This window comes from Scleropages formosus, chromosome 24 (assembly GCF_900964775.1).
Source record: "Scleropages formosus chromosome 24, fSclFor1.1, whole genome shotgun sequence".
NCBI classification, from domain to species: domain Eukaryota; kingdom Metazoa; phylum Chordata; class Actinopteri; order Osteoglossiformes; family Osteoglossidae; genus Scleropages; species Scleropages formosus.
Window position 1 is genome coordinate 12,814,668 of NC_041829.1, and position 15,569 is coordinate 12,830,236.

The 15,569-nt window shown below is 42.1% G+C and overlaps 2 protein-coding genes across 2 annotated transcripts; one reads left to right on the top strand and one right to left on the bottom strand.

The window, feature by feature from the left end:
* Positions 1-1,145: 1,145 nt before the first annotated feature.
* LOC108918875 (polycomb group RING finger protein 1-like) lies at positions 1,146-8,335 on the top strand. The gene is made up of 9 exons (XM_018726480.1): positions 1,146-1,240; positions 3,840-3,945; positions 5,041-5,193; positions 5,405-5,476; positions 5,574-5,679; positions 6,299-6,347; positions 7,742-7,825; positions 7,957-8,037; positions 8,120-8,335. The coding sequence occupies exons 1-9, from the start codon at positions 1,154-1,156 to the stop codon at positions 8,168-8,170; spliced, it is 789 nt and encodes a 262-aa protein (XP_018581996.1). The 5' UTR covers positions 1,146-1,153; the 3' UTR covers positions 8,171-8,335.
* A 5,157-nt stretch (positions 8,336-13,492) lies between these two features.
* Positions 13,493-15,232, bottom strand: LOC108918849 (transcription factor LBX1-like). Its single transcript, XM_029248903.1, has 2 exons — positions 14,829-15,232; positions 13,493-14,001 (listed from the first exon to the last, which is right to left on the bottom strand). The coding sequence occupies exons 1-2, from the start codon at positions 15,121-15,123 to the stop codon at positions 13,562-13,564; spliced, it is 735 nt and encodes a 244-aa protein (XP_029104736.1). The 5' UTR covers positions 15,124-15,232; the 3' UTR covers positions 13,493-13,561.
* Positions 15,233-15,569: the final 337 nt, after the last annotated feature.

A 15,569-nucleotide genomic window follows, 5' to 3' on the forward strand; every position in this document is an offset into this window, starting at 1 on the left:
TAAAAATGATTCTTTCAAAACCTAACCCTAAGCAGGTAGGCAGCATAAAGTCTGGATATCAAACATTAACGAATGTAAATTCCCCTTAAATTCAAATTTCAAACCAGCATTTATATTGCTTCCTTATCATTACCTAAATGCTATAAAATAAACCAATAAGAGGCAAAAATTAATAGCAAAGCATGTCATTTACTCATATAAAAGACATCACAAAATTAGACCAGAGGTTCATAACCTTTTTAGGCCGTGAATGTGATGAAATCAAAGGACTGCTCCTAGAAAAATATCCATGAACAAATTTGAACAAAATATTGCACTGAATTTATTTCAGTGAAACCTCACTGAAACCATGACATACAATTATGTCATTGATAGAATAGTACAGCAATTTTTTTTTATTATTTGTTTTAGTTTGTGTTATTAACGAGTATGTGCTTCACAGACCCACTGAAGCCCATCTACGGACCCCAAAGTTAAGAATCCCTGATTTTAGACAGACACAAAATCACATAATTAGAGAACAGGTAAAGTACACACACATTGCCATAGAAATGTACTTTATGGACTTATATGCATACTTTATGTCAGTGATGTTAAAACCACACACATACACACACACACACACACACACACACACACACACACACACTGTCTGAACCACTTGCCCCATACGGGGTCACGGGGGAGCCGGAGCCTAACCCAACAACATAGGGCGTAAGGCCGAAGGGGGAGGGGACACACCCAGGACGGGACGCCAGTCCATCGCAAGGCACCCCAAGCGGGACTCGAATCCCAGACCCACCAGAGAGCAGGACCCGGTCCAACCCACTGTGCCACCACACCCCCTTATGTTAAAACCAGATAAATTTTATCTATATGTATATAATTTATCATAAAAGGAAATAAAAGGTACAGGACCAAAGCCAATTTGTTATGCCATAAATTTCTTAACATAAAGTGATACAACAAAATATAATTACACTGTGGAGACATCCCAGGACATCAGCATCTGCTAGAAATAGTATTCCTTCAGCAGGAAACACTGGATAATTACACAAATCAGGTTACTTTTCATCTCCTGGTGGGCGACGACTGTTACTATGACAACTAAATCCTAATCCGGAAGTGTGCCTGTGTGTGTCAAGTGCCAAAGATGGCGGAGCACGAGCCGATGGCGCTGGCGATGAGGCTGAGAAATCAGTTACAGTCAGTTTACAGCCTCGACCCTTTGCGAAACGAGGTAAGACCCTGGTTCTCTTGGGGCGGTCGTAGCGGCCCGAGTCCTTTAGATCGAGGAAGAAGTTTCCTGAGGGCTGAGGGACTGAGCGCACGTTCACGTCACGAGAGTCACTGACTGGAGCTGTGTGGCTCGCGAGCGTAGCCGCACGCGGTGTGACTGCGGGACACTTTTCTGTCGCACTCAAGTGTGACATCTGAGCCGCCACCCATTATAATTTGCCCTCCGGATGCTGTAATGACTTATTATATCCCTATAGGACCAAATGTTTTCAAATAACTACGCAAAAGAGGCGACTTCAAAGAATAAGTGACAATTTGTGCTTGTACACGGATGGCTACTTGAACAAAAAAGACGAAGCGCGATGACCGGCGACTCAGCTTCCCTCGTGATTCGGTGTTTATCGTGTATATAAACGTCTCGGGTGTGTTTCTTTATCAAAGGTGTCTCATTGCAGCCTACGTGTCGTCGTCTTTTATTTAATGTCAGCAACTTAGAGGACATTTGGCCATCGGTGAACTTGTGCGGTTTCCAGCGATGAGTTCGTTCGGGCAGTCCCCGGGCCGGGCGCGCGCTCGCGCTCTCTGCGAAGCTAAAAATAGAACTTAAATCGTGTGCATCATCAGTTTCCCGCGGAGCTGACGACCGTGTCGGATACTCTGTCACTTGTCGCGTATTACTGAAGCTAATATCGTTACGGGCAGATTTACAGACCCAGAGACACTCGGAGAAACGCCGACAAAAGCGGCGTTGCTCTGTCTGAGGCGAGCACCTCGCGGACGCTCGGAGGACTGTCACGTGGCCCGAGGTCGCGCCAAAGCGCGCCGTTTCCCGCGGCCGAGAGAGCGCGCGCTTTGACATTCCATTCGCAGTATCCAGTGAAAGTGACGACGAACTTGGTTGCTCAAATTCCGTTTTTTATTACGCCTTTGTGCTGTGTTAGCAAATTGGTTAACATTTTCTGATAGGGAACTTGTCTTGAGTCTGCGGTCGTCAGGAGTATATATAATAGCGTCTTTTGTTATTTATGGCACTTGTAAATAAAAAGTAGGCAAAAAGGTGCGCGTTGGAGTCTCGTACTGCGGCTGGCGGATAGTTTTTCAAAAGTATTTATTTATTTTTTTTATTTCTTTGTTTGTGTAATATTTATTTATTTATTTAATATTAATGTAATTAAGAGAAGCTTCTGACTGTTTTAAGACTTAAGTCATAAACATGCTTTACCAGATACCCTGTTTTGGTCACTGTTTTGAAAACAAAGCCCTAACTATTTTTTTTATAGTGAGATTTATATTATGGAGAAGCAGTCTCAATTCATGTAAAAGACACACGTTCGATTTTTTAATATGTTCATCACAGAGTGTTTGGCCACGTTTACTTCATGGGAATGACATTTAACATACCTGTCAAGACCTGAGTGACACGGCGTACCAGTGTGATGTCTTCATAGAAGCTAGAAGTTTCTAGTTTTCAAAGAAATATTCCTGCGGTGTCTAAATTATTTTTTTATATTTACATGTATTCTTGAAGGGGGTGCGGTGGCGCAGTGGGTTGGACCACAGTCCTGCTTTCCGGTGGGTCTAGGGTTCGAGTCCCGCTTGGGGTGCCTTGCGACGGACTGGCGTCCCGTCCTGGGTGTGTCCCCTCCCCCTCTGGCCTTGCACCCTGTGTTACCGGGTAGGCTCTGGTTCCCCGCGACCCCGTATGGGACAAGCGGTTCTGAAAATGTGTGTGTGTGTATTCTTTTTGGGGGGTGCGGTAGCGCAGTGGGTTGGGCCGGGTCCTGCTCTCCGCTGGGTCTGGGGTTCGAGTCCCACTTGGGGTGCCTTGCGTCCTGTCCTGGGTATGTCCCCTCCCCCAGAAAGTATGTGTATTCTTTTTTTCACCTGTGTGAATAAGGACATCAGTTTATAAGCACTTAGCAACAATGTTATGAATACCTGTAAAGTGTCTTAAAAGTCTTTTTTAATCCACAATGCCCAGGGGGGGGTGGGCAGCCACTGGCACTTGGACCCCCAGAGGTTTTTTCTCCCGTTCCTTTAGGAGTTTCGGTGGCCTGTGTGCTTGCTTACTTACACTTACACACACATATTGTCTGAAACAGATTGTCCTGAGCGGGGTCGCGGCAACCGGAGCCAAACCCGGCAACACGGGGCGCAAGGCTGGAGGGGAGGGGGCACACCCAGGACGGGAGACCAGTCCATAGCAGGGCACCCCAAGCGGGACTCGAACCCCAGACCCACTGGAGAGCAGGACCAGGCCAAACCCACTGCGCTTACTTACTGTTTTACTAATTACATGGTTATTGTAGTAATTTAACGTATAGCCTACCTGTTTGTAGGCTATACATTAAATTTGTATAATGCCTCTGATCCTTTGTTCAGTGCCATGTCACTGTGTGAGAAGATTGCTCTATAAAAAAATAACTTGAACTGAATTTAATAGACACTTTCCTCCAAAGTGACACACATCTTTGAGAACAATGCTTTGTCTTAAAACAATTCTTTTACTGTAGATTTAGTCTGTCAGACTGTTGCCTATCACTTATGCTAAGATGAATACATGTAATGAAGAATAAATAGAAGTGCATTTTTATTCATAGGAAGAAGTCAAAGTTAAAATCAAGGACTTGAATGAGCATATTGTGTGCATTCTGTGTGCTGGTTACTTCATCGATGCCACAACCATCACGGAATGCCTACATACATGTAAGTACCAAGTCAAACTGTACATACTGTCACTAGACAGCTTGTCCTGTGGACATACCCGCTGCAGCACTTCTCATCTTATACCCTAGTTTGGAATTTGACATGCAGTTTTTGTTTATTAGGTGAAAGCGCTGCTGAAAGCAGTGTGCTTTTATCTGCCCTGTCATATCCAAGATCCTCCCCTTTTTTCTCTTCCAATGTGCTGAGGATATTACTTCAAGTGGTGGTGAAATATCATATATAAATATAACCCTGAGCTCAACATTCACCTAATAATTAAACTAATCTTTCTGAGCAACCGATATTCTCTCATCTTTAACATACAGTGTTCTAGTGTTGTGCATATACAGTGGGTCTCCTACTAACAAACTGAATTGGAACTGGCAATTGTTTGTTATTGGAAAAGTTTGTAAGTCGAAAGTGGAATGGAGCGGTCCAAGGGTTCCTCGTTAATTTTTCAATTTTATATGCAGCTATTTGTGTAATTTACGCTGACAAAAACTGGTATTTGACTAACTGATTGTACTTCAAGAATTGCGTGTATGTATCTGTATCTCTTTTTTTTTTACCGGATGATGAGTTGGTGTGCAGTTCAAATTGGTATTCTGGCTCTATTTATGAAAGAAACACATTTACATTTGTTCATTTAGCTGATGCTTTTCTCCAGAGCTATTGACAATGTTAAGGTATTTATAGTTATTTACACATTAAAACAGCTGGATAATTTTACTGAGCAATTTAGGGTAAGTACCTTTCTCAAGGGTACTAAAGCTGGAGGTGGAAATTAAACCTGGTAGCTTTGGGTATAAAGGCAGTACCTCTAACCACTATGCTACCAGCTGCCCTTAAACACTAAATACTTCTCACAGAGAAAAATTTGTTATTTTAGTGTTGGTAAGTCCTGGACCTGCTGCACATTTTTCTTGTAGATTGTAGTTTTTATCTGTAAACATGGGTTTCTTGGGCTACATCCATGATGGTGATTAGGTATTTTAACTGTAGCCATGAAGTTGGTGCACTAGCAAAAGAAATTACAGTAAAGCAGAGACTCAGAATAATCTGTACGAAAATCATGTTTTTTTTATGCTGTTACAGTTTGCAAAAGCTGCATTGTTAAGTACCTCCAAACCAGCAAATATTGCCCCATGTGCAATATAAAAATCCATGAGACGCAGCCACTACTCAATCTGAAGCTGGATCGGGTCATGCAAGAAATTGTCTATAAACTGGTACCAGGACTGCAAGAGAGTAAGTTTTGGAAAAATTTATTCACAGACTGGACTGCCTCTGCATTTCATTTCAGATTTTATCTCTTGTTAACTAACATATGAGTGCTAATCACCAAAAAAAAGAGCAACTTAACAGGTCCTTTCTTTTAATCGGTCTTTATGTAGAATTTGAAAAGTTGAAGGGACAGAGGTGTAACTGTTTTCATTACTGTATTTGTTTGCGTCACCAGACGAAGACAGACGTATCAAGGAATTCTACCAGTCTCGAGGCCTGGAACGAGTTGTTCAAACATCCAGTGAAGGTTTGTTCTCACTTATTTTTAGTAGTGCCGAGGTTTTACTTGGGTTATGAGGCCTGTCGACTTTGGGTGTATGACAGCACTGTTGTGGCCTTCGTAGATGGAGTACCAGACAGCGCCGGACTGGGGTACACCAGCTACGACCATTCGAAAGCCCACTACTACAGAAATGATGAACAGGTCTCCCTCTGTTTGGAAAGACAAAGGTAATATTTCTTTTGACTGGTGTAAAATATCAAACAAGCAGTAATTTTTGGAGATCTAGCATGTGGCAGGTTAAGGGGTGCAACATGGAAGGCAAGGAGCAATAGAGAAAGAAAAAGCTATCTTCTGAACAATACTGCCTAACAGCTGAAGACCCTCAACTACAGATTCCTTTATTAAACCCTCATAGCCAAAACGGAGAACAATTTAAAATTAAGCATTAAGACAGACATGTGGATAATAAACTGGTCTGTGCGTTCAAGTGGATCGTTGTCTGATTTCCACACTTGTAAGATAATATTTGGAGTACATTAAAAGATCTCAGTTTTGTGCGCCTGTTTCTCCCTTTCATTTCATCATGTCAATTTATTGGCATGTTCATGTAGCTCTTGCTGCCTCCCTTTGCAACTGGTGAATTGTAAAATCTCTTCTTTAAGCTCTTACTATTATTAGTAAGTTTTGATCGGTTCCTTGAACTCAGTTGGTTTTGTTTCTGTGCTGTTTGTGAATTACAGGGCGAGTTATACATTCTCATATTTTGGTATTGACACAGTTTTGTTAACATTCGTCTAAACTCTTCCTAACATTAATTTCCTTCTGTTATTTTTGTTGGGTATGCAGTTCGACAACTTCATTGTCCGGGAAAGATAAAATCCGACTAATACAACAGGTAAGGCTCATTGTTTGTACATGTGATGCGCCCAGAAATATTTAAACGTTATTTACTGACTCTTTGTAGCTTCGCTAAGTTGCTGTCTTTATGTATGATGAGCGCTTCTTTACTACAAATGCACACCAGAAGGCTGAGTCCCCATGTTGTGAAATTTTTGTAGCTCTTCTGATGTTACCGTTCTACCCTTTTCTGGTCATAACGTGCATTTTGGAGGGTTTTTTTTTTTTTTGCAAGGAACAGAATTTTTCCAGAAATCTGGCAATTGTAAATACTTCCCAAGACTGCAAACTTTTAAAAAGTGTTGGTTATTAGTTTCTGCAAATTCTAACCTCCAGCAAGTGTGGTTTTCACTGGTAGTGAACTAAATGAACAATAAAGAGAAAAACTAGACATAAAAATGTTCATTTTAATTTAATTCATTATTTTTTCTTTAATTTTTATTGATTTTATTTGTCACAGCAGTTCACAATGAAAACTTTGGATTGCAGTCATTTTCCATAAAAAATTACATTTTCATTTCTTTACAAGAAACAATATTATATAAAGAAAACGACTATTCACAGTATTGTGTACTGTCGACAACATGTTCACACAGCCAGTAGTGCTGGTGCCTCGTGGCTCCTGGGCAGTGAGTTGAGACATGGGTTCAGATTGGACTCAGTGGACTGTCCTGGGTGTACCCTCCCTCCCTCATACACTGTCAGTGCTTGGGCTGTGTGGCGTTTTGAATGTTCTCCCCATGTCTGCCATGGTGTTCTTCAGGTGCTCTTGTTTCCTCCCACAATCCAAAGACAAGCAGTTAAGGTGGATTGGTGACACTAAATTGCCCATACAGTGTCTATATTTGTGTTTGGCTATGGAGTGGTGTCCCATCCAGAGTGTACCCCTCTCAGCCTTGCACACAGCGATTCTGAGATACGCTCTGGACTTTTCTGACCCTGAACAGGACAAGCCATTATTAAAAATTGATGGAATATTGTTTAATTGATGACTTTTGGTGACTAGAAATACTAAAATGAACCAGCAGAGGTCGCTGATTGTCCTAAAATGTTTTCTTATTACGTATTTTTCACTGTCCTCATAATAACTTTGGTGTACCGAATAAAATCCCCATGTACACAAACAAGAAAGATAAAGGAAGATCAGATGTAAAATATAAAGTGGTTGGCTCAGGTTAAAGCATATATCAAGTCTTTACAAAGAAGAATAGTTGACTTTCATCACATCCTTCAAAAGTTAGACCGGAATAGGGACACGAAAATGCAGGTGTTTCCGGTGACCATCTGAAGATAATGGTCAGTATGGAAATGTTACTTGGAATTTGAATGTGATCCACAAAACTGTGTGCTCTTAACTACTGTGGTGACGTGTCCTTGCTGTGTCCCCAACAGAAGTTTGTGCGGTGCTCAGCGAGGGCAGAGGTTCGCCACTTGAGGCGGGTCCTAGGTCACCGGCTGAGGGTGGAGAAGAACCAGGTGAGTTCTGCAAACACTTATGGTGTCTGTAGATGTTTTTGGATCAGTGGCTAAATTTTTATAATTTTACTGCATGTTTATAACACTTGAAAAACTTGGCCAGTGTTTTCATTGTGGTCTTCGTGCTGCAGGTTCAGATGCTGTTTAACAATGAATCTTTGCCAGACCACATGACCATGAAACAACTCTGGCTCTCACACTGGTTTGGCAAGGTACAGTGGGCAGAGGGACACTTGTTTCATCTTTACCCGGTATTAACATTCCCTTTTAATATATGCTTTCTTTTTTGTACAGGCACAGCCTCTTGTTCTGCACTACACAGTCAAGGACAAGTGTGCAAGATAAAACGAACATCCCCTCGCAGCAGCATGTTTGATGGATATTTCAGAGGCTTTGGTTATCTTTTGTATATACTTTATATTTTAAATATTCTATTTTATTATGCCTTTCTGTACATAAAAATACTTATTTTGTTTGCTTTTCTTCTATATTTATAAAATAAAATTTTGTGAGTGCTTAAGCGGTGTTTAATTCATTTTCCAGAAATAATGCTAGTAGCTGTATTTCACTACCTACTAAACCATGACCTAAACTGTACGGTAAATGTGTTCTATATCCACTGAAGGTACCTTTGGTTATTTTTAAAGTTACATTTTAGGCATTGACAGTTCAGCATCATTGCAGTTTTTAACAAATTTTTGCTCATCTCCAGTCCAGCTACTCATTACTCTCAGATTTAGACAAAACTTTGACATTTATGTAAGAATTTTCTGCAGTGTTAAGGAGGAAGAAAAAAAAACACATTTTCTAATTTCTAATAAGAAAAAATATTTTTCACTGCCATGAATAATACAACTATGGCAAGTTTTCCCAAGTAAATTTGTGTTAACCAGCCAAGAAGCTTTATCCGCAGCTGAAATGTGTGCTTTCCCTCACAGTTGTTACCCAGTGTGCAGAGATTTTTGAATTTTTTTTTATCAATTATATGAGCTGCGATCGGATTGTGGGTGCCAGGTGGGACATTTGTGCATCGCTGTAAGCGCTACGGTCCCATTTCACACTAGCACTGGTAGTGGTGCTGCTTGCCTTTGCCTAGTACTGCAATTGTCGTTTTCAATGGAAGAAAGTTGTATCTTTGCACATCACAGCAAACACGATAGATGTAGTAGGTATTTCGCGAAATTATCTTGCAGGCTGATGCAATGAGTAAAGAATGTGACATGTAACAAGGTGTGTTTTCAACACCCGTTTAACGTCACAAAACAAGATTCATTAAAACTTCTTTAATATGGCAAGGGACACCATCTTTTAGGGAAACTAAGACGTGTTTATTATATTTTCATGCTATCGGGAGGTGAGTGATGTGAATGCTGCTTAACTGACAGTTGGCATGTCCTGCAATGGACTGGGTGTCTAGGATGTTCCCTACCTCAAGCCCTTTCCTTCAAGGATAGGCTCCGGACCACCTGGCCCCTGTTCGTGGCAATGGATTGTTCAATGTGTGTCTGTGTATTTGACTTTTTTGGAAAAATGCCCAAAAAGCCTTTCCTCCAAGACACATCAGTGAAAAAATGTCCTAAATATTGATCACATTGATATAGTGATTAAAAAAAATGTGCAGATGTCACCACAAGCACTGTCATCATTACATAGAAAATGCATTAGGGGACTATAATACTCCCAGTACAGTTACCTTTTTCTGAGATGATTAAATATCTAATTCTTACATTAACTTACGAGGAAGTGCAAATATGTGTACAAGTATAAATTTATCTTGTTTGTTCTGATAGGAACATCCGCTATGAGAGACTACTTGTAAGACAATAAGAAATATATTGTATCAGGTATAAAAGCAAATTATCTACGTTTTTTTTTTTACTATCATTATGATCCTTGCGATATGAAGGAATGGTGACAGGTGGTACCTGTGTATTAATGTCCGTTATGCACAGGCTTACTTTGCAGCATAACTGAGTGTTAAAAATATATTAATATTCCTCCTTGGACCTGGAACCAGAGATGTGGACGTGGACATAAGGCTGAGAGCCGATCCCACAGAGATGGGCCTCTGTGCACCTCTGACATAGTCTCTTGTCTTGGGAATTTCATCACTTTATATTGCCTATGGGGGTGCAGTGGTGCAGTGGGTTGGACCGGGTCCTGCTCTCTGGTGGGTCTGGGGTTCGAGTCCCGCTTGGGGTGCCTTGCAGTGGACTGGTGTCCTGTCCTGGGTGTGTCCCCTCCCCCTCCGGCCTTATGCCCTGTGTTGCCGGGTAGGCTCCGGTTCCCTGTATGGGACAAGCGGTTCAGAGAGTGTGTGTGTGTGTGTGTTGCCTATCTAGTTCATTTCAAAACATTCAGTGCCTTGCAAAAGTATTTTAGTATTTGCATTCAACTCTGCACCGGAGTCAACCTTCAGCCCTGGTTTTGTGTTTCTTCTGCACAACTGACATCATAACAACAGCAAAATACAGCATGGATCTACTTAAAAGTCTCGTTTGTCCCACTGTATTTATTTTTGTGGATGCATTTGATTGTTAGGTCAATTGATGAAATGAATATGAAAAGAGCTTTGAGATCCAGTCACATGTGTCCACATATGTGATGATGCTACCAGCAAGTAGTGTGTATTGATCAGGGTTTCTGGTTTGCATCATACTCCTGTTGGACCCCTGAGAAGTTGTTCTCCCTTAACTGGGCCAGAAAGAATACCCTGCTGTATAAATTGAGTAAATTATGAAAATGAGGATGCTTGTCTAGCACAGGCGTCAGGTAAATAAAGGTAACGTACAATAATACCGGCAGGACTGTACACACAAGTACACGTGTTGGGAGCACTGCCACTTTTTTAGAACATTCAGGCTTTAAAAAATTACAGAAATTAAATGTCCAGTACTTTAATTTTATATAAAGTATTTTCGCCTTATGCCATCTTTTTAAAAGTTAAAGGTATCAGTTTCTCACTGTTTGCCATACACACACACAGTGACTGAAACCGCTTGTCTCAAGTGGGGTTGCGGCAAGCCGGAGCCTAACCTGGCAACACAGGGCGCGAGGCTGGAGGGAGATGGGACACACCCAGGACGAGACGCCAGTCCATCACAAGGCACCCCAAATGGGACTCAAACCGCAGACCCACCAAAGAGCATGCGCAGGCTAAACCCGCTGCGCCACCGCATCCCCCTTCTGTTTGCCATAATTATTGTAAAATATATTGCTCGGAAAAAAATAATAGCAGTTTGTTTAGGAAAGGCATTTAAAAATAATTAAATAAATTCATATCTGTTGAAGAACGAACGCGGTCCGTTCGATAAAACATGCCCTACGAACATACGGAGCATCTGCAGCACAGAAAAACAGGGGCCATGACGAGGTGCCTTTACTATAGTATGTGCAGGCAATGGGGCCAGTGATGTGGCTATTCACCACAATAACTAGAAATCTGTTTGACTTCTGCCCCTCACTCAGTTCCACCTGACTGCATCAGTTGTGCCTTTTGGAAGGGTGAGCTCTTCCTTTCCACAACAGTTTTCCTTCAGTTTGTTAAGCGCTGTGTGTAGACAAGAGGGCGGCTCCACACATCGAGGGCACGACGCGGAAAGGCGAGGGTGCTCCTGTTTCCTCCCACCTTCCATTGAAACGTATTCAGCAGAATGCCCCCGCTCATCAATTGCTATTCATGGCCCTTTCCACACAGACACACACACACACACACACAAAAAAAGCACAGATGTCTCGCGGTACTGTTGAATAAAACGTGCTACAAGAGCTTCAATTATGGGAAACGGGTTAAACGAATCCATCAATGTGACGAGCGCTTTACGGAACTTTCACAAACCATATGGCGTGGGGATGGCCGCGAGTGTTTCTAAACAAGCCCCGATTCCAGGGGCAGCTGTTATGAGGGGCTGAAAAGGGATGTTGTGATGACCCCAATGGAAGGACATGCCTGCTTAAATGCAAACAGAAAGACACCCATTTCACTGACACGGACAAAGCTCCTAGACAGGACCCACCCGCCCCATATATATATATATATATATATACGCAGAGCTCTTTGGCAGGACCCCACATATATATATGATGGGTCCCGTCAACTATATATATATTTTATATATAAATGTAAAATGTATATATATTTTACATCAATTAGCAGACGCTTTCCTCCAAAGCGGCCTGCATCTCATCAAAAATACAATTTGTACATTACATTAGGAGAAAGAAAGACATAGTTGGAGTCACGTGATTCTTAAGTAAACCTAGTTTGTTACTTTCTACTTGACGCACCGATGTTCATCGCTCGAGTAGGTGCATAAAACGCAGGATAGATGAATCCTGATTACCTCCTACCAAAATTTTTCTCTTTTTTTTTAAGAATAAGGTACACAAACAAACAATCGCACACAATGCCGGAGTAGCGGCTGTGTAAAGGCCTATCTGGGAAAGATCATGAAGTTACGGTGCATGAACATTTACACCACACATGAGCTGCAGAGATCTTGGGCGAAATGGGTCCCGAAAAGGTGAGTTTTCAGACCCTTCTTGAATGTAGACAGAGTTTCAGCAGTTCTGAGTGAGAGGGGAAGGTTGTTCCACCACAACGGAGCCAGAACCGAGAACCTCCGTGCTTTACCTTTTGTGCGCAGGACCACCAAGCGGTCAGAAGTAGAGGAGCGAAGGGGTCTGGTTGGGGTGTAGCGGTTGATCAAGTCTTGTAAATAGCTGGGAGCAGTGCTATTGATGCATATATATATATATATATATTACAATAACAACCAGACTGCTTCGCTTTATATATATATTATATAATAAACAAAGATCGTTTAGAAAGAGATACAAAGATCTAAGTCTCATTTGCATTTTAGTAACCTGTCAGAATCACATTAAATCTACTTTCTCTTTACTGCAAAACATAAACACAAACCTGTTGTCTCAAGGTCCTCGATCAGTGTGGTGGTTCCTGATTGATTATATGGAAATTATTCCTCTTTGGTCGTGTTGCCCTGTTTGGGAAAACTAGAAGCCACTGTTCATGCAACTGAAACTTGGCGCAAGTTAACTAACTGTAATAATATAATTTCGCTGTGACATGTATTGAAGAAATGTATAATTTTGAATGCATGCAACAATTAATGAAAATGAATAAAGAAGCATTTTAAATTAGTGGATAGACTTTTCACTGAGGAGCATTTTACATGGTTTATATAGATTACACAGGCACATTTTATTTATAATTGCGCATTAATTAATTATAAATACGCATATTTATCACACTTTGACATTGTGATAATAAATATAAAATTTTGTGATATTTATTAACACATGGCGTAAGTAGTTACCAAAGGGCCATTTTCCTATTTTTTACCATTTTCTCTGCTAAAATCATATAGGACGCACTTCAACCTACAGAAATTGGAGAAAAGCTAAAGTTACGCATGCGATTATTCGGTGGCTTATCAAAAAAGACGCTGCGTTTAGAAAATAAAATTAAAATAAAATTATACAACCTTACGATCGTTTCTTTGGAGCAAACCAACTCTGACCTTTTTTTTTCCTCCTACTGAAAAAAATCACTTCGTGAAGGAAGTCAACCAAATCAGGTCGAAACGGAGATATAAATAACAAAAACGTGACTGCAAACTTTTTTTTTTCTTTTTTTTGCAGGCGGGCACAAATTCCACAGATACAAGTAAAATAAAGAAAAAAGCTGTAGGTCCAACGCGCTCTGATTGATGTTCAATCGTCCACGTCAATTTGTTCCTCCTCGGAAAATTCGTCCGTGGTTTGCTCCCTGGACCACGACGGGGACCGAGGGAAGGATCTGTGGGGTGACGAGGGGGAGACGCAAGGAGACGCTCTGGTGTCTTCAATGTCCTCCGTGATGACGAGCTTCTGGAGATCCTGCGGAGGAATTCTCTTGAGCGACTCCACATCGGCCTTCATCTCCTCCAAGTCTCTCTTGAGTTTGGCGCGTCTGTTCTGGAACCAGGTGATGACCTGAGCGTTGCTGAGACCCAGCTGCTGCGCCATTTGGTCCCTGTCTGCGGGGGACAAGTACTTCTGGTACAGAAAGCGATTCTCCAGTTCATAGATCTGATGGTTGGTGAAAGCGGTTCTGGATTTCCTCCTCTTTTTTGAGGGGTGTCTCTGGCTGAATGCGCGGGAAAGCTCACGACCTTAAAGCAAGCAAGAATTAGACATAAGAAAGAGATAATAATAATAATAATAATAATAATAATAAAGAAGAATCGTCAATAATAAGAATAGTGATCAGCAGCAGCATCATCATATCAGTGTTTTTCACTTTAACACATTAATCAGGGTGTTAAACTGTGAAAATCCTGGAAAATGTAACGACCCGCAAATATAATCCTTGAAAGTCTTATATTCTGGGAATAACACCTGTTGACCTCTTAATTTCTGCTGTCAAGCAGCAAAAATACAGCGCGATGGTTCCTCATCTGTAACACTTCCACAGGTTCAGTGAAGTTATCCAGACTTTCTCCTCGAGCGTTTGCACTACTAACTAGGTATACAAAACGGGCAACGGGCTGCACATCCAAAAAAAAAGTACCACGCATTTGCTCTTTTTACCTTTATTTTGCACCCTTAAATTTTAAAGCATTGCGACTGCTACATTCTAAGTTCACTCAATATTTACCATGATTTTAAAATACGCCATGGTTGCCATACACACACACACACACACACACATTTTCAGAACCGCTTGTCCCTTACGGGGTCACAGGGAACCAGAGCCTACCCGGCAACACAGGGCGTAAGGCCGGAGGGGGAAGGGGACACACCCAGGACGGGACGCCAGTCCGCCGCAAGGCACCCCAAGCAGGACTTGAACCCCAGACCCACCGGAGAGCAGGACTGCGGTCCAACCCACTGCGCCACCGCACCCCGGTTGCCATACAGACAGAGTAAATCAAACTACACATGATCCAGTCCAGCAGTCAGATATGGCAAAGTGTTATTAGGCAATAAACACAAGTACCTTCTTCGGCAGCTCCTATTACGGTCACTTCTAGCCCTTTCAAAGTCTTGCTGGCCAGTTCCTCCAGAGCGCATAGAGGGGACGGCGGGGTCCGGGACTTTACACGGTTCCTGGGTGGCCAGAGAGCGGCCGCCGACTTCACTGCGGGTTTCTTCAAAATGTCTTCAATGCCGAAGGGGGTCAACGGCTTCGTGGAGCTGCCCGCCGTGGGAGGCCGATCCGGCGGAGAGCGCGCGCTCCCCTCGCCGCCGCGCCGCAGCACCGAGTCCGCCGCCGCGTCGCGACTGGAGGTCATCGCCGCCTCGCAAATACTTGCTTACTATTTACCTACTAAACAATACCGCGTTCACAGAGTCACGCGAGCTTCCAGGAATCGTTTGCGTCCGAGTTCACGCTCGTTTTACCAAAGCATAAACGCTGTCAAACCTAAATAAAAAAAAAAAAAAAAAAAAACACATCTTTTCATGGTCACGTTTCAGAATGAGCTACAGAGATCTTCTCTCCACTGGCCACAGAGCTGCATTCCTGTGATCTTCGCATTATCATGCATCCATGTAAAGTAAAGTTTCCAAAAACAAAAGCAAAAAAAAAAAAAAAAAAGAAAACGACTGCACTTGCCAACTTGCACTTTCAAAACTTTCACGGTCCGACTGTGAACTAACGGTGTCGGCGAACAAGATTTTTCCTCTTAAACCCCCCCCCCCCCGTAAAACTAGGCGAACAGGATACACGCGCAAGCTA